Below are 23921 nucleotides of genomic sequence, written 5' to 3' on the forward strand. Positions count from 1 at the left end.
CTCAAATAGTGCAGTATATGTTTCCTAAGAGCAAGGAGCTTTTCTTATATAACTATAGGACAGTGATCAACATCAGGAAATTCAGCATTGGTAAAATACCTCATGTAGTCCACAGTCTGTATTCAGTGTAACCAGGGTGTCCCAGTATTATTCTTGATTGCTCTTTCACCATGACATTTATGAGGTAATTCTGAAAGAAGCTCTGTCTTTTTTTGTTTGAATAATCGTATATATATCATTCTTTAGAATATGGGTACTTTTCCAAAGGAATTTACTGAGAGATTTTAGTTTTTCCCTTTGGAAAGGAATATTAAGATTCCTCATTTTGCAAATCAATGTTCAGGTGAGATAGTCTGACATTTGAACATTATTCTCAGAATGTATGTATGAGCAGGATGTGCTTTCATTAAAGAATTAATGCCACGAATATACTGTGCAGATTGGCAGTTCCCCAAAGGATTTTAGTGGATAGAGTGTAGAATGGTGTGTTTTAAAGTAAGACTTTAGAACTGGCCTTTACAACAATAACATATGAGCAGAACTGTGTTGTACTTTGTCCTATTCCAGTGGTAAGACACAAAAACCTACTGTCCATACATTAATAGTACACAGTGGCCTCAGCCCTTACATATCCTTTTCAACCCAGATCTCTTGTTATCAAGTCAGCTGAGGTCCTGGGCAGAGTTAAAATGCAGTTACTCTGTGATTGATCCCTTGGATGCTGTGAAGAGCAGGGCTGTTTATTTTCCCCCCAATTTTTCATTAGTGAGTATTGAGCACTTTCTGCAAAATATCAACTCCAGAGGTCTCCCAGATGGGATTAACAGAACATAGTTTTTTTGGTAGCATACAAAAACTTTTTTTTAAAAATTGTATTTAATTTGCGTATTTGGCTGCACCAGGTCTTACCTGTGGCATGTGGGATCTAGTTCCCTGACCAGGGATCAAACTTGGGCCCCCAGCCATTCGACCACCATGGAAGTCCCCAAAAGCTTTCTTTGATGCTTCTGTTTTCAAGTAAAACTTTGACTTGTGGGCCAGGAATCAGTCAGGCCAAGCAAGCCATCCAATTGTTGGTGGATTGTTCTGGCACCAGTGGGCCTTATGTACCACTTTATGTTTACTAAAATGTTAAATACCAGTTCAGAATTTACAGAAAATTAACCTTGAAGTATTACAGAGATTTTTTAAATACCTGGAGGTAATCATAATCGGCACGTTTGTCACTCGTCTCTTTTTTCTGTATAGATCACGTCTTTCATGTTCTGTGATGACCATTTTTGACCAGTGTCACCCTGTAGTATTTACTAAGCACTGTTTTGAGTTAGAACACTACAGAGTTGACATGGGTTTACTCTCTGGGTGCTTAAAGTTGAAGAAGTAAAGTAAATACTAGGCACAAAGACATTAAATACCTAAAATGGGACAAATATTAAACTGTTAAGTGGCGGTGTAGAACAAGGATTTTTTTTTTAATGCACTTAATGCCTACTGTGGCATTTGTCTAAGCACAATATATGTGTTAACTTACTTAGTTCCCCCAGCTGTTCTATAAGGTATATGCTGTTGTTATAAGATCTGTCTTATAGATGGGAAACCAGAGCATGGGGATGGAAACCAAAGCCACACAGGAAATAGATGGTGGAACGAAGGTTCAGAACCAGGGCACAGAATGTTCTAGCTTCACCTCATGCTTACTGCCCCAGATCTGGAAACAGACATTCACTAAGGATTCCTAGTTCATTTTGTTCTCTGAACAAAGGGTGTCTAGGCACAGTATAGTGTTTTAAAGTTCTCAAAATAACTCTTTAAATAGTCTTGTTATCAATGTGTTCCACATGTGGGTTCAATTATTTCTGTTTTTTTTTTCAATTTTGCTTTTCTTTCTGTTTAAAATTTTGAATTTGTGAGACATGTACACAATTTAAAACCTTTATATAAAAGTAAACTTAGGAGCCGTGTTTTCATCCTTCTCCTCTGCACTCAGTTCCACCACTGTGCTTGATGGTGCTTTTTAATATCTGTTGGGTTGATGCTCCTCGTTGCCCTTCTTTTTTTTCAGGATGGTAAATATTTTTAAAACTGGACATTCTCAGTGTAAGAAAGAGTACAGTGAAGCAGATACTCTTATGTGGGCATGTACATTTATAATTAGAAACCATAACAACATCCATAACCTTTGATTGCTGAGAACATAGAATCTTGTACAAAGATATTCATTGCAATATTTTTTGAATGGTGAGAAAACATTTCAGTGACCATCTGTAGCCACTAAAGTGGTCCATTCAGACAGTGTTCATTGGCATCATGTTTTACATTTAGGAAGAAAATTGCATGAAGATGTTAAGGCATCATTTTTGTTTTACCTTTTCTTTGCACTTTTTCATACATTATTGATTATGGCTGGAAAATTAGCATATTTTTGAATCTGAAGGATGTTTAAAAAAAAAGAATGTCCAATCTTTTGTTTTAAGAATTCAGAGAGCAGAAGTAGTAAAAATGATACTTGTAGCTGTCACCATTTTTTTTTATTCTGTGTTTTATTTTGTTATATAACATATATTATTAATATTATACTAAACTAATATTATTCCACTCTTAAATGTCTAGAATTTCATAACTGACTGAGGAATTCAATCCAGAATCTATAGATTACTTCCTAGATGTCTTACCTTTGTTCTTCACAGGGCTCATTTCTTTCTTTGCCTTTGGTTTTGTCATGGACAAGCGTTAGAAAACAGAATAGAATATTCTCTCCTCCTTAAAAGCCAGCTTACTGTCTCTAGAACAGATTAGATGTAATGGTACTCACCTTTACAAATATTTTTCTTTTTAGCACCTCAAAGACAAGTTTTGGAATTTTATTTTCTACAAGTTCATTTTCATTTTCGGGGTGCTGAATGTCCAAACAGTGGAAGAAGTGGTCATGTGGTGCCTCTGGTTTGCTGGACTAGTATTTCTGCACCTGATGGTTCAGCTCTGCAAGGACCGGTTTGAATATGTGAGTTTTTACCCAAGCTCTTCTTTTCCTGCTTAGGCATGCACATGGCAGGTCTGAGTGGTGTCATACGAATGAGCCGTGACATGTGTGTGCAGGACGGCTCTCCCAGGGAAGGCTCCTGGCTCAGGCACCTCCTGCCTGTTTCTTGAGGAATTGTCTGCAGCAGCCAAGGCATGCAGGGGCAGTGTCCCCTCAAGAGGCTTTCTTCCCTCCCCAGTAGTGTTACATGACAGCCCATGTAGGGTCAGTTCACCTAACACAAACTGTTTTGATCGGAGTGAAAGGGAAGCTTAAACTGAAAAAATAGCTGATCTCTTCCAGATGCTTTCTAATCTCCTTCCGTTTTCTCCCTTCTTACTCTGGCCCCTGGGGCTACTCTTTCTGACTAGTTTATGTTGTTTCCACCCCTGGGCCAGCGCTGAAATAGCTCCCTTTGCTCCCTTGGTCCCTGGAGAAGTGAATCCTTTTCTGTCTGGGTAAAAGTTCTGCCTTTTGGCTACAGAGTTGTGCGGGAGAATCTTCATTCCTGAGTGCTCCCTAACTAATCTCATAGATCCAGAGCCAATGGGCACCTGTGATCCTACTGCTCCGTGAAGCCCACCACACAGTGCTCTTTGTCCCCTTCTTTACGCAGTCTTCATGGACCATGGTGGTCCTTGCACCTCTCTGTGAGCTGATCTCAGTTCCACAGCCTTGAGCTGTTTGAGAATTCAGCCCCCATCCCGGGCCGTGAACGGGTGCTGCTTGTCTCCCCAGCTGGTTTGGTATCTACAGTTTCCTGCCCAGGAGTCACAGCTCCAGACCTCCCTTCTCCAAGCTGTTGCCTCTGCTTGTGTGCCATTAATGTAGCATGACGATAGTGGTCCATCTTCACGTGGAGTACACTTCGGTTGTCCAGCTGTGAACGGGCTAGGAATGTCCCCCCAGGTGACTTTGAGGGGTTAGAATTAGAGCAAGATTGAGAAAGAGCACGACAGAACATGGTGTTGCCGAGTCCTGTTGAAGCCAGAGGGAGAATGACAGAACTCTGGCAAGTTGCTTCTAGAGGCTTGTAACCCCACCGGTAGGAGGATTCTTGAGAATTTGAGATGAAAATATTATGTATATTGTTATGGTCCCTAAATTAGATGGTGAAGATCTCAAGGTATCAGCGCATACTCATATTGAGGTTGGCTGGAGAATTCTGGCCCTCTGGTAATGGTAGTGGCTCTGTGCAGACGTCCCAACAAAGACACCAAGATTAACCTTGAGTTTCTCAGTCAGGTTTAACCCTGCCATGCTGAAGAATGAGCTTCTGTCTTCTGTTTTGTCCTTCCAGCTTTCTTTTTCTCCCACCACCCCCATGAGTAGCCACGGCCGAGTTCTGTCCCTCCTGGTCGCCATGCTGCTTTCCTGCTGCGGGTTAGCAGTCGTCTGTTGCGTCACAGGCTACACCCATGGGATGCACACGTTGGCTTTCATGGCTGCAGAGGTAAGATACGGACATAGGCCTTTGCTCTGGTTGTGTTCCCGTGTATTTCCAAGGAAGCTAGAGGGCGGTTGACCGATTACTTTTCACCCATGATGGATAGCTGGTCTTTCATTTTAATAAACATTTTTGGAGTTCCTTTGTTTTAGATTGGGTTCTGGTAGTGAATGCTTCTATGTATGTTCTTTCATGTAATCCTTGCTACAACTAATAAAAAGTACAGTTGACCCTTGAACAACGTGTGAACTGTGTGGGTCCACTTACATGTGGATATTTTTCAGGAGGAAATACTACCCGGTCCCTGGGTGGTTGAATCCACAGATGCAGAGGAACTGGATATGGAGGGCCGACGATAAATTAGACACTCCTCTGTTGCCCAAGGGTCAGCTGTAATTATTTTTGCCAGCGGTTATACATAGTGCTTACTGTACACTGGGGATTGTTGTAAATACCTTACATGCCTGTTTATGGATGGGAAAATGGCATGGCAGCTGAACTGCTAAAAGTTCCAAAGTGGTAAAATCAGCATAATCCAAGGTCTATGACTTCAAAGTGGGAAAGGTTTTCTCCTTAAGAAGCAGTGCTTGGTAACAATAGGGAAATACCCTGTAATTGGTTTGGAGGAGGAAATGGCAACTCACTCCAGTAATCCTGCCTGGGAAATCCCATGGACAGAGGGGCCTGACCTGCTACAGTCCAGGGGATTACAAAGAGTTGGACTTGGCTTAGTGACTTAACTACCACCTGTAATTGGTTAGTTTAGATAGGCCATAAATTAAGATTTTACAGAATAATACAATAAATATGGAAACTATATTCATTATTTTCAGAGAATAATCTGAGATACTCATGTATATTTAAAATGTACTTTTAAAAACCTTTCTGAAAATACCAGTTTCTATTCAATAGAAATCAGATTATTTGAATGTTCTTTGTTTTCAGTGGCTATATTTGCTTTTTTTTCAGGCCAAAGGAAAAACACTTTTATCTTGTCCATAATTGCTATTAATGAAAGAATGGAATAATAGATATCTAGTATCACTATCAATAGATGGCTAATATCAAAACTGTGAGTTTAAACTGCTAATTGGGAATTTGTTAGAATAGGATTAGAATTTATTTTGCTTAATAGTGTTCATTTTGGAGTATAATGTAGTGTAAGTACATTGTTTTCCTTTTCTGTTTCTTGGGCTTTTAATTACTACTAGGCCAAACTTTAAAAAAGGTATACCTAAAAATAAAGATGCTTAAAATAGATCTATTGGGTCATAGTACATATTTTTATTTTAGCTCATTAAGTTCTTAAGATACATTATCATGTTATAGATTTGATATTTTGAACTAAATCATTTTTTTATAGTGTTTCTCTTCTGTGCAGAATATTTTCTATTTGTAAATGAAAGTTTTCCAATCTCTAAGAATGTTTATGTTTAATTGTCCTAGATTAAGAGGAAACTTTTCTTAGCATCAGTTTCTATAATACAAAATACCGTGAAGGTCTTATTTTGTTATTGATTTCCTGCATTCGGTTTTCTTCTGTGTTGGTGAACAGGGTGCAGAAAGCATCATGCGGCAAGCAGGGACTCGTGGATCGTCTAGGATAGTAGGGTCTAAACCTCACCTTGGGTATATGGTCACCAGGTATTCAGACAGCCTCTTGGGGTTATCAATTATGGTGACTCGGTGCTGTACAAAATAGAAGTGATTGTCAAACTCAGTGACCTCAAGATTGTGGAAGGCATCCCCAGGAGCTGGACAGGTGTAGTTGGTTGTCACCTATTAACAGGAAAAGGCTCAATGAAAGTTGAGTTTCTAGGTCATGAGAATATTCCATGGAAATTTGATGCACATGAACTAAAATGGTTGGTAACTTGCTTTTTTTTTCTTTCAGTTTTAATGAGATATACAGTCTGTATAAGTTTAAGGTATACAACATAATGATGATAATAATTTGTGAAATGATTATTACCACAATAAGTATCCTCTTAATTCCCTCAAAATGTTTTTTCCCCTGTGGTGAAACTTTTTAGGCTGTCCTCTCTGCACAACTTTGAAGTATATGATACAGCACTATTGCCTGCAGTGATGTTATACGTTACATCCCCCGTACTTGTGTACCTTATAACTGGTAGCTTGTGACTACCATCCTCCAAGTCCCCCTCACCGCCCCCCCAGCCATTGAACAACCTGCTTTTTAATTGAACTGAGAAATGTTTGTCTTTTATCATTTTGCAAAAATTAATTTGGTCTGAGCAATCCTAAACTTTACTAAAAGGAAAAAAATCTCTCTTTTTTAAAATAGTCTCTTCTTGTGACAGTGAGGACTGCTCATGTGATTTTACGGTGAGTAGAAATTTGGGAGGGAGGTGATGGAGGTCTACTCGTATAGTTGATTTTAAAATATAACATGTAAAAAATTTGTAAAAATATGACTCTAGTGTATCCTATTTAAAACAAATTCAGTTGTGACAGTAAATCATTAACATGACTCTCTTCTGTCCATGGCAGATACGTAATTCACCTCTGGGACCTCAACCATGAAGGGACATGGGAAGGAAAGGGGACGTATGTCTATTACACAGATTTTGTCATGGAGCTCACTCTCTTGTCCTTGGACCTCATGCACCATATTCACATGTTGGTAAGTTTCCCAGAGGGAACTCCAACAGAGAGAGCTGAGTTTTTTAGAATTAGGAACTCTGTTTCGTACAGAGTTTAATAAGTGAAACATTTGTGGATGACCCACTTAAAAGACTATAAAAATGATGCAACTGTGCCCCTCCCCTTTTTTTTTCTTTCTGGCCAATGGGTGTAAAACAGCGTGGAACAGCTTTGGTGCCCAGCTCAAGAGGTGTTTGCTGTCCTCCCAGGAGACTTAACTCACTCTGCTGACTAAGTCAGTAGATAATTCTTTTAGCATGGTATTAAGAGAATTCCTCTCCTCATAGATTCTGTGGCTTCTGATATTTAGCAGTTACTTTGTAGGTGGTAAAGGCGACTCCCACAGTGTTAGCTACTTCAGGGATGCATAAATGTTCCATCTTTGTAATTAAAAGCAAAGTCTTTATTCTTAATTTCTCCTACTTCATTGTTTGCATTTTATTTTGGTGTGCAAGAAATCACCATGTTGAAAACCTGCTTCCCTGGTTAGCACTTCAGTGATCTCAGAATGGTGAGAATCAACATGTTTGGTGGGCAGTTTGTTTATATCATAAGCTGGTCAAAGTAGCATTTAAAAATTTGAGAGTTGAACATAGCACATTTCTAAGTGTACTTTTTAAAAATGACTTTGAAAACGTACTTTAAAAAAAAAAGCCCCCCCCAACAAATGTCAAAAGTTAAGTGTTGACTTTTTTTTTGTGGTTACTGCTTCTTTATTTATTCAGAGCCATGTATTCATCATGTATCGGGCCTATAGCTTAGGTTTTTGTAGCTGTTGTATTATGTGCATCTTCCTGTGCTAGCAACATTTCTTCTCAATCATTTTAATACCTTTAAGATAAAAATTCCACGACAGGGTATGATGATTTGATTGAAGTGCAGCATACAGCACTGTTGTAACTCGTTATCATGTCGTATATCCCCACTAAGTTTTTATCTTACAACTGGAAGTTTGTACGTTTTGACCACTTTCCTTCCTTCAGTCCCCCACCCCTAGCCATTGAACACCCTGCTCCCATAATAAGGGTATTTAGATTTTATTCAGTTGTTTGCCTCTTCACATCGTTACATAATTTTTTGGTCACATGTTAGCTTTTTTTGAAGTACTTTTTTCCTCTTTTCACTTAAAATATTATTTACCCATATTATTAATCTTAAAAATGTTATATATAAAATATAATAGGATATAATTATATTTTATGATACATATAATGAGTATACAATATTACATTATGTGAGTTCACAGTATAACTGTTCCCCTACTGGGCATTTGGTCTGTTTCCTGGTTTTCTGTTTTATAATTGCATGAATGTACATCATTTGGCATAAAGCTTTAAACTTTCTGATGAGCTCCTCAGAACAGATGGCTGGGGATGGAATGACTAGGCCCCAGAGCACGGGCAGTGTTGAGAGTCGTGAGAGGAGTATGCGCATTTGCTTCCCCAGTGGCTGCTCCTGCTCACCTTTACCCACGACTCAGCCCTTCCGTTGCTTGTTTCACCCTTGGCGCTAGCCAGTTCGCGTTGACCTTTATTGTACATTTTATTCTCTGTCCCTCTCATCAAGTTATTTGGCAACATCTGGTTGTCCATGGCCAGCTTGGTCATCTTCATGCAGCTGCGTTACCTGTTTCATGAAGTACAGCGTCGCATCCGCCGGCACAAGAACTATTTGCGAGTGGTCGGAAACATGGAAGCCAGGTGAGTCAGCAGGTTGATGCCGCCCATGTTGACACATTTGCGATCTTTAATAATAACAGATCCCGGGTTATATCCCTGCTTTTTTCAGCTGTTAATGGAATGGTGAAAAGTGCAGGCTCGGGAGTCAGACTGCCTAGATGTGAAGCCCACTTAGTTACCGTGTGACTCTGGACAATTTACTTACCTCCCTGTGCCTGGGTTGCTTAAGCCTAGGGATAATAACAATACTTTCTTCCTGGAATGTTGGGTGGATTCAGTGGGATAATGAACATAATATACTTAGAACAGTACTGGGTAAATATTAGGTTCTTTTATTACATCGTTATTTTTATCATCATTATTATTAAATGGAAGTTTCCTATGGAAGTCTCCTTGGGCTTCTGCCCTTTTTATTCCTTACACATGCATGCTTACATACACACACAGACACACACAAACACACATTCTGTCTCTCACACTCTTAACCTCACTGAGGTGTTCACTTGGCGTCCTGAGGCTAAACCAAGCCTAAAAGGTGTGAGCTTAACAGGCATCCTTCTTGTGTTCAGGGGAGCAGTTTGGCTCTCTGAGGTGTCTTAACTCCTCTAATCTACCCAGAAATGTGCGCTCATGTCATCACTAACGAGGGCCGTTGTCTTACGACACAGTTGGTTTCTGTGTATTGGTTTCCTGCTGTTTGATGGTCTCTGGAGAGAGCATGGTTGTCATGATTTCCATGGGTGGAGATTTCATGGTGAACATGATTCCTCTGTAAGTGTGCTGCTAGAAAGGTGAAATCTGTGATGCAAGTGATGCTTAGTGTTTGTGGGATTGACAGAGATCCCTGCCAGGTGCCCTCTGTGATGGTTTTCGCTTTTTTTCTTACAGGTTTGCAGTGGCAACTCCAGAGGAGCTGGCTGTCAATAACGATGACTGCGCCATCTGCTGGGACTCCATGCAGGCTGCGAGGAAACTGCCCTGTGGACATCTTTTCCACAAGTAGGAGCTTGGCAGGGGGCCACATGGGACTGGTGTTCTGTCCAGGCCACGAGGATGCTTCTTGTGCCGGGGCTTAAGACCAACCTTAGCTGAAGAGTAGGCGCGTTCCCTCAGACTGGCCAAGGTGCTGGTACTGAGTGGGGTGGGGGGCCTGGGAGTGTCTGCCTTGTTTCTCAGCCTCTTCCCTACACAGCAGGATTGTTCCCCACTCAGTTTGCCATCTCAATTTCTGGATGTGTAAGCTGTCTTCACATTCCTTCTCTGTGTAAGCTCTGAGGTATAACACATAGGCCCCTAAGACTTAAAACAAAGGGGTGGAGGAATCCTCGCTTTACAATAGCTTATTCCCTTTTCTCACCTTTATTGGGGTGAGAATATTTATTCGTGCATTTCACGCATGCCCAGAAGCAACATAGAAACACACACCAGGGTGGTGTGATGGGATGGGGATCAGACCAGAGACAGTAAGCAGCCCGGAACTGTGACTGTCGTCAGGGATTACAGAACCTCCACGGCTGGACTAGATCTGTGTGCAGTACAGGCTCTTCTGTCCCCTGTGAGCCCTTGTCTCTCGCTGTTGCAGTCCTCACCTCTTAATGTTGTTCATTTTCAGAGCTCTCATATGGACTGTGACTGTTCAACCTAAATCTAAATTATTCTGTTTGTAGATTGGATGTTTTTCATGTTGCTAGACCTTGAGGTATCTCTTGACCTTTTGTATCTATGATCAGTCTTGCATATTGAGAAAGTTATAATTTTTACATCTTTAAATCTTCCTTTCTTTATTTTGTATTCCTAAATAGTTTTTCTTCTTCTTTTTAATGTTAGAAAGACTTTGGAGCTGGAGTATCAATAACTCAACAAATGTATTGATTTTTTTTTTTTTAAATGTGCTGGCTACTGAGTTGGCTTCTGGGAAATAACGTTAAAATGACAGAGGTGGTCTTTGTCTCACAAGGCGTTCAGCCTAATGGAGGAGACAGACATGAATTAAGCAGGAGTGTTTATGAGCATGTAAGGATAAATTGAGACAAGTGCTCTAAAGAAAGGGAATGTGGTCCTTGAGAGCTTGTGACAAAGGAATCTGACACCTGGAGAAGGTGACTCTGACAGTGAGTAGGTGTGAAGGCATCAGAAGAAGGGATCAGGTGGAAGAGCCTTTGAGACAGAGGGAACATTACTGAAGCAAAAGGGAGTATCCAAGGAATGAAAGAGAACCCGTGTGCTAGGAGCTCAGAATGTCAGAGGGGGGATTGGTGTTTGCTGAGGCAGAAGACACAGGCCTGAGTCACCTTGAAGGGAACTGAGGGCAGTGGAAGGTTTTAAAGTAGGGGTTCGAGGTCAGATGTGCAGCTGGGGAAGATCAGGGAGGCCAGTTGGTAAGGGCTGCTGGGGTTCGGATGGGCGCCGAGAGGCGTGTGAGCTAGAGCAGTGGAAGAGGGGCAGGAACGGGTGGACAGGCGTGAGGAGGAGCAGGAGGCACATGGTGCAGACTGGCTGTGAGAGAGTGGGGAATGTAAGGTGTCGAGGATTCTTCTAGTTTTGCGGCTGAGCGACTGGATGGATGGTGGTGCTGATTGATGAGGTTGGAAGACCAGAGACACACGCATTTCTCAAAAACTTTCAGATAGTTCCTAAGGAGCTTGGAGAAAGTTTGGAAGAATAACTCAAAAGAGTATATTTCACTCCAGAAGAAATGTTTTCAAGCATTTAATTAGATTAATTTTAGGATTTAATTTTTAAAATTGAGGCAAAATTCATATAACATACAATCAGCAATCCTAAAGTATACAATTCAGTGGCATTTAGTGCATTCACAGTGTGGTACAACAACCAGTCTTCTGCAAGTTCAAAACTTGTTCATCACCCCAGAATAACCCCCATATCCGTTACAGTAAGTCACTCCCCATGCCTTCCTCTCCACATTACCTGGCAGCCAGTAATCCGCTCCCTGTCTCTGTGGGTTTGCCTTTTCTGGAAAGTCCGTATGAAAGGAATCATACAATATGTGACTTCTTGTGACTGCCTTCTTTTACTAAGCATAAAATTTTCAAAGTCATCCAAGTTGTAGCATATTTCAGTACGTCTTTCCTTTTTATGACTGAGTTAAACATTTTTATAATAATTGAACATCCTATTTATTCATTCTTCCATTGATGGACCCTCCATTCTTCCACTTTTTAGCTATTCCAAATGATGCTGTTATTAATATAAACATTTGTGAACAGATATCTGTATCTGTTGGAGTACCTGTTTTTAATTCTTTTCAGTATATACTTAGGAGTAAAATTGCTGAGTCATAGGGTAATTCTATGTTTAACTCCTTGAAGAACCAGCAGATTTTCCCACAGCAGCTGCACCATTTTACATCCTATCAGCAATGTATGAGGGTTCCAGTTTCTTCAGATCCTCAACAATACTTGTTTTCTGTTTTTTCTTATTGTAGCCATTTTGGTTGGAAGTGGTATCTCATTATGGTGGGTTTTTTTTTAATGATAGCTCTCAAATGTGATGTTTTTATTGTGGTAAAAAATGTATGAAGTGAAAGTGTTAGTTGCTCAGTTGTGTCCAACTCTTTGTGACCTCATGGATTGTAACCCACTAGGCTCCTCTGTCCGTGGCATTCTCCAGGTAAGAATCCTGGAGTGGGTGGCCATTCCCTTCTCCAGGGGATCTTCCTGAGCTAGGGATTGAACCCTGGTCTTTTGCATTGCAAGCAGATACTTTACTGTCTGAGCCACCAGGGAAACCCTCGAAAATGTTTACATAACATAAATTTTACAATTTAACTATTTTTAAGTGTACCAGTTCAGTGACATTGAGTACATTCACATTGTCGGGCAACCTTTACCACCATCCACCTCCAGAACGTTTTCACCTTCCCAGACTGAAACTCTATACCCATCAAACAATAACTCCATAGTCTCCCCTTCTCCTCAGTCCTTGGCAACTACCTTTCTATTTTCTGTCAGCTATCACACAATAGCACATCGCACAATAGTTGTCCTTTTATGTCTGGCTTTTTTCACTTAGCATAATGGCAGAAAGTGAAGAGGAACTAAAGAGCCTCTTGATGAAAGTGAAAGAGGAGAGTGAAAAAGTTGGCTTAAAGCTAAACATTCAGAAAACTAAGATCATGGCATCTGGTCCCATCACTTCATGGGAAATAGATGGGGAAATAGTGGAAACAGTGTCAGACTTTTTTGGGGGGGCTCCAAAATCACTGCAGATGGTGACTGCAGCCATGAAATTAAAAGACGCTTACTCCTTGGAAGGAAAGTTATGACCAACCTAGATAGCATATTCAAAAGCAGAGACCTTACTTTGCCAACAAAAGTTCGTCTAGTCAAGGCTGTGGTTTTTCCTGTGGTCATGTATGGATGTGAGAGTTGGACTGTGAAGAAAGCTGAGCACCGAAGAATTGATGCTTTTGATCTGCAGTGTTGGATAAGACTCTCTAGAGTCCCTTGGACTGCAAGGAGGTCCAACCAGTCCATCCTAAAGGAGATCAGTCCTGGGTGTTCATTGGAAGGACTGATGCTGAAGCTGAAACTCCAATACTTTGGCCACCTCACGCGAAGAGTTGACTTATTGGAAAAGACCCTGATGCTGGGATGGATTGGAAGCAGGAGGAGAAGGGGACGACAGGATGAGATGGCTGGATGGCATCACTGACTCGATGGATATGAGTTTGAGTGAACTCTGGGAGTTGGTGATGGACAGGGAGGCCTGTCCATGGACAGGCGTGCTGCAATTCATAGGGTCGCAAAGAGTCGGACATGACTGAGCGACTGAGGCCCGTCCATGGACAGGCGTACTACAATTCACAGGGTCGCAAAGAGTCGGACACGACTGAGCAACTGAACTGAATGTCTTCAAGGTTCATCCATGTTGTAACACGTGTCAGAATTTCATTCCTTTCTAAAGCTGAACAATATTCCATTGTGTGTGTATCACATTGTGTTTCTCCATTCATCTGTCAACAGACATTTAGGTGGTTTCTGCCTTCTCAGGCTATCATGAATAATGCTGCTGCAAACATGGGGGTACACATTTCCTTTCAAGACCCTGCTTTCAGGGACTTCCCTGGTGGTCCAGTGGATAAGACATTGAGCTCCCAATGCAGGGGACCTGGGTTCGATCCCTGGTCAGGGGACTAGATCCCACATGCCACAGAGAAAACCCGTTGCAACTAAATAACTAAAAATAAATAAAAATTAAAAAAATAAAAAAGACCCTGCTTTCAGTTCTTTAGGGTATACACCCAGAGGTGGAGTTGCTGGGTCATGTGATAATTCTGTGCTTTTGAGGAACTATCTGTTTTCTATAGCTAGTATACCTGTTTACATTTTACATGAGATAATAGCCATCTTAAAGGTTGTAATGTGGTTTCTCATTGTGGTTTGATTTGCATTTCTTTTCTTTATTAACCAGTGATGCTGATCATTGTTTCACATGCTTGTTGGTGTGTTTGTGCATTCTCTTTGGAGAATGTCTGTTGAAGTCAGATTATCCTATTTTATTTGGGTTGTTTTTCTTTCTGTTGATGAGTTGTAAGAGTTCTTTATGTATTCTGGATACTAAACCCTTATCAGATGTATGATTTGCAAATATTTTCTCCCATTTGGTAGCTTGTCTTCTCACTTTCTTGGTAATAGCCTCTGATGTATACCTTTTACTTTTCTGATGAAATCCAATTTACCCATTCTTTCTTTTGTAGCTCACATTTTGAGTGTCAGATCTAAGAATCCTTTGCCAAATCTGAGTTCATGATAGTTTTTTTGTAATAGTTTTATGGTTTTATCCCTTACCTTTAGGTCACTGATCCCTTTGAGCTGGAAGTATGAAGTAAAATTAGATTTGCTTATGAAAAGTGTTTCACCTGTAGCATTATTGGAAGGCAAGGATTTTACGTACTTTTGGAGCCCCACACAAGGCTGGTATAACTAGAAGTGTGATTTAAGGGTGTTGATTAAAGGGATGTGAACTTTTAAAAATATAATTTATTTGGCTAATAGTTGCATGATCACAACAGGAATTATAGGTACTTTATTATTTCAAAATGTGATAGAGTTGAATTTCCACATTTATTATTTTGGAACATTACTGTCATACACTCTTCTGGCAGAGAGATAGTAAGCTGGGGAATAAGAGCTTTGAAGTCACGAATTTGATGAGAAGGCCAAGGTTATGACCAGGTTAGATCAGATCAGATCAGATCAGTCGCTCAGTCGTGTCTGATTCTTTGCGACCCCATGAATCCCAGCACGCCAGGCCTCCCTGTCCATTACCAACTCCCGGAGTTCACTGAGACTCACGTCCATCGAGTCAGTGATGCCATCCAGCCATCTCATCCTGTGTCGTCCCCTTCTCCTCCTGCCCCCAATTCCTCCCAGCATCAGGGTCTTTTCCAGTGAGTCAGCTCTTCGCATGAGGTGGCCAAAGTACTGGAGTTTCAGCTTTAGCATCATTCCTTCCAAAGAAATCCCAGGGCTGATCTCCTTCAGAATGGACTGGTTGGATCTCCTTGCAGTCCAAGGGACTCTCAAGAATCTTCTCCAACACCACAGTTCAAAAGCATCAATTCTTCGGCGCTCAGCCTTCTTCACAGTCCAACTCTCACATCCATACATGACCACAGGAAAAACCATAGCCTTGACTAGAAGGACCTTTGTTGGCAAAGTAATGTCTCTGCTTTTGAATATGCTATCTAGGTTGGTCATAACTTTCCTTCCAAGGAGTAAGCGTCTTTTAATTTCATGGCTGCAGTCCCCATCTGTAGTGATTTTGGAGCCCAGAAAAATAAAGTCTGGGTTAATGGGTAGCTAAAGTAGAGTAAGAGAACAGATCATTGGAATAGAGGATTCAAAGACGTGAGAGGCAAGGGTGTTGGATTGAAAGTTAGTCAGATTGAGCTGGAGAGGAAAATGGTGAGCTGTATGAGGAAGTCTTACTGAAAAGGGGTCATGCCTGGGAACTTGTAGATGACCATGTACGTTAACTAATTGATATTCAGAGCAAGATACACCAGAGTACATTAGGGTGAAGCAGGGCCAGAAGTAATGTCAGCAAGTGTTTCTCAACATTTAAATCTTGCTAATGGTGAATAGAAAGTAAAATTACAACTCACTGATACATTCAGAATACTTCTGGTGAATTCTCGCAAAATATGCTAAGAATATCTTATTTTGGACTTTTTGGTAGCTCCTGTCTTCGTTCCTGGCTAGAACAAGACACCTCCTGCCCCACATGCAGGATGTCTCTTAACATTGCTGACAATAATCGTGTCCGGGAAGACCATCCAGGAGAGAACCTGGATGAGAATTTGGTTCCTGTGGCGGCAGCAGAAGGCAGACCTCGCTTAAACCAACACAATCACTTCTTCCACTTCGACGGTTAGTTGGTTTCAACCTCTAAAACCCCCCACAGGGTGTTCTCCTCTTAGGGGACGCTGTTTTCATTATAACTTGTCCTGTACGGGCTAGTTTAATAATATATTTCAGTTTGAATTGACCATGTTCAGTGAGTATGGATAACACTGAGGGGTTAGTCTATACCAGGCACTTTGCTAGATTCTGTGTGAATTGCGGGGGGAAGGGGGTCCAGGGAGGTGAAAGTAGTTACAGTTGAATCAGCCGTGCCTGCAGGAGTGAGCTTAATCACTTTAATAGTTAACTGTTGCTAGTAATTTATTACACTGGTATAATACTTAAGCCTATAATGAAGGGTCACTGAATAGTCATTCCACAGAGTACTAGGAGGAGAATCAGAGCCAGAAGCCTCTTGCTTTGTCCATGAGATATGAATGTTCAGCCTTCCAGAATGTTGGGAAGAGTTGTATTCATGATAAAACCACACTTAAAATTCTAAGATCATGGGCACCATATCAGGAACTGGTTTATCATTCCTCAATTCACATTACATTGGCCCATTGCTGATTTTCATCAGTTTCAAGACCACTAAATGCTGAGTTCATGTTTCCTACTCTAAAGTAGGTATCTCTAGACTATTTGTTTAGGAAGATTGCTCTTCCTGTGTCTGATTTGAGTTTCCAAGGGTGGGGCACAGCAGGAGTGGCAACACGTTGAAATCCCTGATAGGAAGGACCAGAGGAGCGGAGTCCATCTCTGAGAAGAGGGGATGGTGACCGCTGGCTGGCTGAGCAGGTGTAGAGGGGCTGCTTTGTGGCTGCTAATTAAGGCCTCTTCCTCGTCAGACTTCTGAAATAGACAAGCGGATCTTGGACATGGGTTCTGGCTATGTAAGCTATTTTTTATGAATTATTACTGAAAACCTAGTCTAAATTGATAAAGGCAACTTTATTTCTCCTTAGTAAGTACATGAAATAGGTATCCAGCTTTTTCTTGGGCATAAACTGTCCAGGCAAGACTTTTGAGTGGCCCCTGAGCTTGTTTTACATTGCTGGCCTCAGTGCTCGTTTGTGAGGGAGAGGGAAATCCTCCTTAAATGTGTGGCTTTATATGGGGCTGTTTTAGTGCCGACACCCATGATCTTATAGCTTAGGATCCCCTTCCTTAGGGCCATGGCAGCAGCAGCAGACTTCTTAGTCCAACAGCCTGTGTTGTAGTGCTGTTGGAGAAGCATTTTGAATGAGAAAAATAAAGTCTTTAAACCAGATTATTAAGTAGAAACTACTTCATGAGAATGATGCCCCCCGATGAGTAGTGTTTATGAGTAGTGTGAAGAGAAGAGTGGAAGGTCAGCTCCTGTAGCAGCTTTGCAGCCCTGAGCACCTTCCTGACGGTGCGGGCTGTGGGAGGGATGGCGTGTTGTGTGGGTCCAGGGCCACTGGGGCGTGGGCAAGCCTGGCAGTGAAGTGTCCTGGAACCTGACTGTGTGGCTTCGGGCCTGGCCACCGTAACTAGATGCTGGATCTTGGACAAGTTACCTAACTTTTGAGTGCCTTGGGGACCAACAGGAGCACTGGAGTCAAATCCCTGAGAAGAGTAAAATAGGAATAATAATAATAAACCCAGGTGGGGTTTTAGTGAGAATTTACACTTGGTCAGAGGCCTGGTGTAAAGGAAGCCCGGCCAGTAGTGACACTCACATGGTAGCTAACGTGAGGGGGGAGGCCTCTAAAACCTGCGCTGGATTCTCGTTTGTTTCAGGGTCCCGGATTGCGAGTTGGCTGCCGAGTTTCTCAGTCGAAGTGATGCACACCACCAACATTCTAGGCATTACACAGGCAAGCAACTCCCAGCTCAATGCAATGGTAAGGAGTGCTCGCTGCTTTTAAAAGGAGCTTATTAATCAGGAGGGAAGGAGATGCTGGAGAGCGTGTGCTGTGTGCGTGACCCAGCTGGTCTCACTCTGCTCTGGCAAAACGACAGGGTTTTCAGGGGCATCATATTCATCGGGACCACTTCAATTCCTGTGTTCTAAAATTGAAACTGACTGACTTGCAGGGAAGGAATGGAGACACAGATGTAGAGGGAGAGAGTGGGACAAATGGGGAAAGCAGCAGCAGCACGTGTACACTCAGAGGTGTAAGGTGGAGAGCTGCTGAGAAGTTACTGTGCAGCCCAGGGAGCCCAGTGTGGCACTCTGTGACCACCTGGAGGAATGGGACGGGAGGAGCGGAAGGAGGCTAGGAGAGGAGGGCATATGTGTAATTATGGCTGATTTGCATGGCTGTATGGCAGAAACCGACATAACGTTGTAAAAACTTTAAAACAAAATTTAAATAATTACCAAGAAAAAAAATTGAAACTGGTTTGGAAGTGAGCCTTCGTTTTACTGATGTGGCAGATAATGTGCCCTTTTCTGAGCACTGCTAGGGGCACTCTTGTGATCTTTGCTAGTCTTGGGGCGCCTCTTAATTTTCACCACCAGTATTTGGGGAGTTACTGACTTGAGTGAATGATATGATTTTTGTTAAAAATTGTAGTAGGCCTACCATATGTGTTATTTTGACTCCATCTCCTCCCTTCCCAAAATAAATAACTGAGTATACATTAACACACACCCTTATACATGCATATATGGCTGTGGACGTAAGTTCTAAAGCTTTGTCATCTGATCTTCACTGATTCACCACTGTTGAAATGTAGTGTTCATTATGATGATAAATGCAAGAGTCTTAAAAATCTAAACTGTGTTATTCCTGCCCGAATAGGGCCTCTGGTTGACATGGGCAGGCCTGGCCAGTACTGTAGAAAGTCATTGGTTCATTTGTTTGTCCATTAACTTATCTTAGTGTATTTATTCAACAAATGTGTAGTGAAAGCCTGTTCCCAAGATGGGCTCTGTGCTATTTCAACAAATTGCTTAGCACCTGGAGTGTCAACAGGGTGGACAGGAGTCCTACTCTTGAGAAGTGTGACTTCTTCATGGGCGGAGAGAGGGAGACCGACTGTAAACACAAACAGACGAGGTCATTGCCAGTGGGGATGAGGGCTTTGCAGGCTGTAGGGCAGGTCATGTGGAGTGGTGAGCACAGACTGTTCTAGAAGAGACATTCAGAGAAGACTCAAGAGGTGATATTTAAGCTGAGACAGGAACAGTGAAAAGGAGGTAGTGGAAACAGTAGGTGCATGGCCATGAGGTGAGAATATTCTGGAAACTAAGGGAAGTGATTGTGGTTGGAGCGTGTGAATCGAAAGCAAGACTGACATAATCGAGGTTGCAGAGCAGGTCATGTGGGGATGTGTAGGCCACAGTCCAGTTTGGATTCTGTAATGAAATGAGTGTTAGTGGGCCATTTGGGGCTTTTTTTTCCCCTCCCCCAGGTGACTGTGACTGATAGGACCGTTAGCAGAGGATAATTTACTTCTGAGAGAATGACATTTACGGGGCGGAAATGGAACCAGCAAGACCAGTTAGGAGGCTGTTGCAGTAGTTCAGGCAAAAAAGGGTGGTGGCTTGGACCAGGGTGTTGGAAATTAAGATGGAAAGAAATGACAGATGGAAGGCTTTTTAAAATGAACTGATAGGACTTGACAGTGCTTTCGGTTTGGATGTAGGGTAGTAGGGTGAGGGGAGGGCTGGTTTTCGTTAAGCAACTGAGCAGACAGTTGTACCAGGTATTGAGATGGGCAGGACTGAGGGAGGAGCAGGTGGAGGCAGGACCTTGGCCTTCCGTTTGGCCGGGGACGCTGGGGTGTCCGTGAATCAGCCGAGTAGACATGGCAGGTAGACAGTTGCGGACCTCAAGAAGGAGATCCAGCTGGAGAGAAACATTTGGGAGCTTTACGTCATAGGGGACTGGATCTCTTCAGGGGAAAGAAGGGGGCTCACAAAGAGAAGAGGGCTCAGGTCTGAGGTCTGGCAGAGAGAGAGGAGCCATGGCGGTGATTGGGAAGGAAGGAAACCACAGGAGAAGAGGCAGGTCAGGTGTGTGGTAGTTCTTAGCAGATGAAGTCAGAGGTGCATCTTGAGTGTGGCAGAGTGGAGGTGGTTATCAGCTGGAGAGGAACAAGCAGTTTCCATGGCTTGAGGGGTTGAATTCTAGATTGTTGGATGGGAAAATGAGTGGGCGCTGAAGACACTCAGTAGCTGGCAGTGTGTTACAAGATGGTACAAAGAAGTAAGGTGGTTGCTTAATAGGGGTGTGCCATCAGAGGAGTTTTGGTTGATGTTTTTTTTTTTCCTTTAAGATTTTTGAGCAGGCCATTCATTGATTCACAAATTTCAGAACCTGTAGGGAATTTCCCTGGTGGTTCAGCAGTTAAGACTCCATGCTTCCACTTCCACTGCAGGGGGCATAGGTTCCATCCCTGGTCAGTGAAATAAGATCCCACTTGCTTTGAGCCATGACCAAAAACACCCCCAAAATCAAAAAACAAAACCTGTAGAGTATCTGGTGAAGTCACACTCCTGTCCTTGCCTCCATCTGTCCAGACTCCCTCCTCTCAGGGAATAACAATTTTGATTAGCTTTTTCTGTGTTGTGTTCTTTCACAATGTTTACATACACACAGAAGCAAGCGCGAAGTGTGTATTCCTTTCCCCACAGGTCATCTTTTTTCTTCTATTTTTTGTTGTTTGTTGTTCAGCTGCTCAGTCGTGTCTGATTCTCTACAACCCCATGAACTGCAGCATACCAGGCTTCCCTGTTCTTCACTGTCTCCTGGAGTTTGCTCAAACTCATATCCATTGAGTCATTGAAGCCATCCAACCATCTCATCCTCTGTTGCCCCCTTCTCCTCATGCCCTGAATCTTTCCTAGCATCAGAGTCTTTTCCAGTGAGTCACATACCGGACACTTAACCACTTTTAAGTGTACAGTTCAATGGTATTAAGTATATTCATGTTTTTATGCAACTCTCACCACCATCCATTTCCAGAACTCTTCATCTTGCAAAACTGAAGCCCTAACCCAATAAGCAGTAACTCTCCATTCCCTCCTTCCTAGCCCCTGGCAACCACCATTCTCCTTTCTTTCTCTATGAATTTGACTTTAGGGACCTCATTTAAGCAGAATCATAAATTTTTTGTGTGTGTGTGACTGGCTTATTTTACTAAGCTTTATGTCCTCAAGGTTCAGCTGTGATGTAGCATGTGTCAGAGTTTCTTTCCTTCTTAAGGTTGAATAAATATCCGCTTGTATGGATAGACTACATTTGGCTTATCCATTCATCTGTCAGTGGACACTTGAGTTACTTCCATGTTTTAGTCATCGTAATGGGACTACGAATATGGGTGTACAAATAAATATCTCTTTGAGACCCTGCTTTTAGTTCTTTTCTGTACCCAAGAGTCTTTTAAAAAATATTCTAAAGCATGCTTGGTTTGCAAATAGGAGTGATCACTAGACGGGGAGAGATTGATGGTACAGAACAAAGTTAAGTTGAAGGCATAGTTCTTGAGGTGGAGGATGGGCTGGGCGCCAGAGCCAGGAGAGAGGCATTCATTCACCTTGGTTGGGGGACAGATGGACATGGCTGCAGGCATGTCATTTTGAGAAACAGTTTTTTTTAAAAAGGCATGGCTCATAGTAACCATTTAGGTAGAAGCAACCTACGTGTCCATAAGAAATAAATGGATTATGAAAATGGTCTGTTGACACAATGGGAGTATGATTCAGCCAGCCAAAAAACTTTGAGGATATTGTGCTAAGTGAAATCAGCTAATAACCAAAAAAGACAAATGCTGTGTGATTCCACTCACATGAGGTATCTAAATTACTCAGACTCTTAGAAACAGGAAGTAGAATGGCTGCCTGGGGAAGGGGGAGTGGGGAGTTGCCATTAAATGGGTGTTAGAGTTGTGGTTTTGCCAAGATGAAGGTATTCTGGGGATGTCTTGCATAGCAGTGTGTGTGTAGGTAACACTGCTGTACACCTAAAAATGGTTAAGATGGGTGATTGTATATTATTTTGACCATTACAAAAGACCAGGCTTCCTGCTGGCTTCTGCTGTCTCAGTGAAGCACTCAGCCAGGTCATCAGCGGAGAAAGAGAGAGAGTAACGTCGTGAGGGCAGATGGCCTGGGAATGTGGCCGCCCAGATGCTCTGCGTTGGGTACTTTGGACTCAGTCAGCTGTTGAAGCTCTTCAGGCTGATCACCTTACCTGCCCCCTTAAAAAAAGTCAGAATCCATGGGCGCATAAACCTCCCAGGAATGAGAATTACCTTGGAGTTGATGTGTTTAGAATTCTAAACAGACAGGTCCTGGTGTTCTTCCTCCCCATCCACAGTGGATTGGAATAGTCTATTTTTAGCACACTAATTTACTGGCACAATATATTTTTTATAAAGATCTAATGTATCATTTGCTGCATTTTCTGGGAGAAATGCTTTGGATTTACTTTATTTGGGAAACGAAGGGGGAGCTTGTTTATGAATAGAGAAGAATGTTGTTTGATTATCCAGGTTGTTGTGGACTGTTGCCCAGTTAGCTTTGACTTGACCTGGGTTTTGAAAGATTATCAACTCATGTTCATAGAAACAATACAGGGATCCTAGGATAGCAGAGCACCAGGTCCTTCTGTGCTACACATGCGTCTTGCCGTCTCTGCCCCAACAGTGACCCAAGCAAAGCTTTAAGCAGGTTTCAGCCTGGTCTTTCCTCTCTCAGTCTGACGTTAAGACACATTTCCCCTCTTTCTACAGTTACAACAACATGGTCCTCTCCCAACAGTAGACTTTCTTGTATCCCCGAAGCAGTTATATTTTTCCTCCTCATTTTTTCTTTTGATCATTGGGACTTTTTCCATATATAAAACCCTGAATATAAGTATTTGTAAAATAAATATACATGCATGAGAAAAAAATGTGGAGCTGCTCAAATGAAAGTCCAGATGGTGGCGTGCGAGATCTCCACCTGCTCCCCTCTGTACATGTGGCCACCTAGAGCCCTGATGGCCTCTGTGACATTTCTAGAGTGCAGCTCTGGAGCAGTATTAGCAATTATATTCTTTAGAATCTTAGCCGCACCTCACCCCCTCCCCACCCCCGCCGCCCCCGCTGGCCAAAGTGTAACTCCCGTACGGTAAGTTCAGAGTTTTTAGTAACCATCTCTGTGAGTTGCGTCAGACCCATTCAGTGGTGTAACAGCACCATAAGCAAAATGCAGGGCAGCTCCATTCCCCCTCCCCTCAGATTCCATTGCGCCCCTTTGTAATCACTTCTGCTTCCACCCCCAGCCTCTCGGAACCACCTATACGTTTTCTACCCTTATAATTTTGCTTATTCTGGAATGTCATAGAAATGGAATCCTTAGATTGTAGTAAAGAATCTGCCTGCAATGTGGGAGACCCAGGTTCGATCCCTGGGTTGGGAAGATTCCCTTGGAGAAGGGAATGGCAACTCATTCCAGTATTCTTGCCTGGAGAATCCCAGGAAAAGAGGAGCCTGACAGGCTAGAGTCTGTGGGGTCGCAAAGAGTCGGACACGACTGAGCAACTAACACTGTCCCCGTTTTACAGCACATAGCCATAGCCTTTCGAGTGGGACATCTTTCACATAACACATTCAAATTTCAGCTGTTGTTCCTTCTAGGAATGTATAACTTTAAGGAGAATATGTTTGTATCCTGTTACTGAGGTTTTTTTTTTTTTTTTTTTGGTGCCAAAACCCAGGATTGAATAAAATGAACACTTTCTAAAGCTAGAATATTCTAATTCAGTCTGCCTCAGGGTCGTATTTCT

At 42.3% G+C, this 23921-nt stretch overlaps 1 protein-coding gene across 1 annotated transcript in view; it reads left to right on the top strand.

The window, feature by feature from the left end:
• Window positions 1–23921, top strand: part of AMFR (autocrine motility factor receptor) — a 45506-nt gene that overhangs the window by 13894 nt on the left and 7691 nt on the right. Inside the window, exons 3-10 of the mRNA XM_006053661.4 lie at window positions 2837–3001; window positions 4320–4472; window positions 6772–6812; window positions 6978–7110; window positions 8697–8830; window positions 9698–9808; window positions 16013–16203; window positions 17941–18044. Coding sequence (XP_006053723.1) covers window positions 2837–3001; window positions 4320–4472; window positions 6772–6812; window positions 6978–7110; window positions 8697–8830; window positions 9698–9808; window positions 16013–16203; window positions 17941–18044 — 1032 coding nt within the window. The remainder of the gene's footprint in view (window positions 1–2836; window positions 3002–4319; window positions 4473–6771; window positions 6813–6977; window positions 7111–8696; window positions 8831–9697; window positions 9809–16012; window positions 16204–17940; window positions 18045–23921) is intronic.

The sequence above is a fragment of the Bubalus bubalis genome, chromosome 18 (genome assembly GCF_019923935.1).
Source record: "Bubalus bubalis isolate 160015118507 breed Murrah chromosome 18, NDDB_SH_1, whole genome shotgun sequence".
NCBI lineage: Eukaryota > Metazoa > Chordata > Mammalia > Artiodactyla > Bovidae > Bubalus > Bubalus bubalis.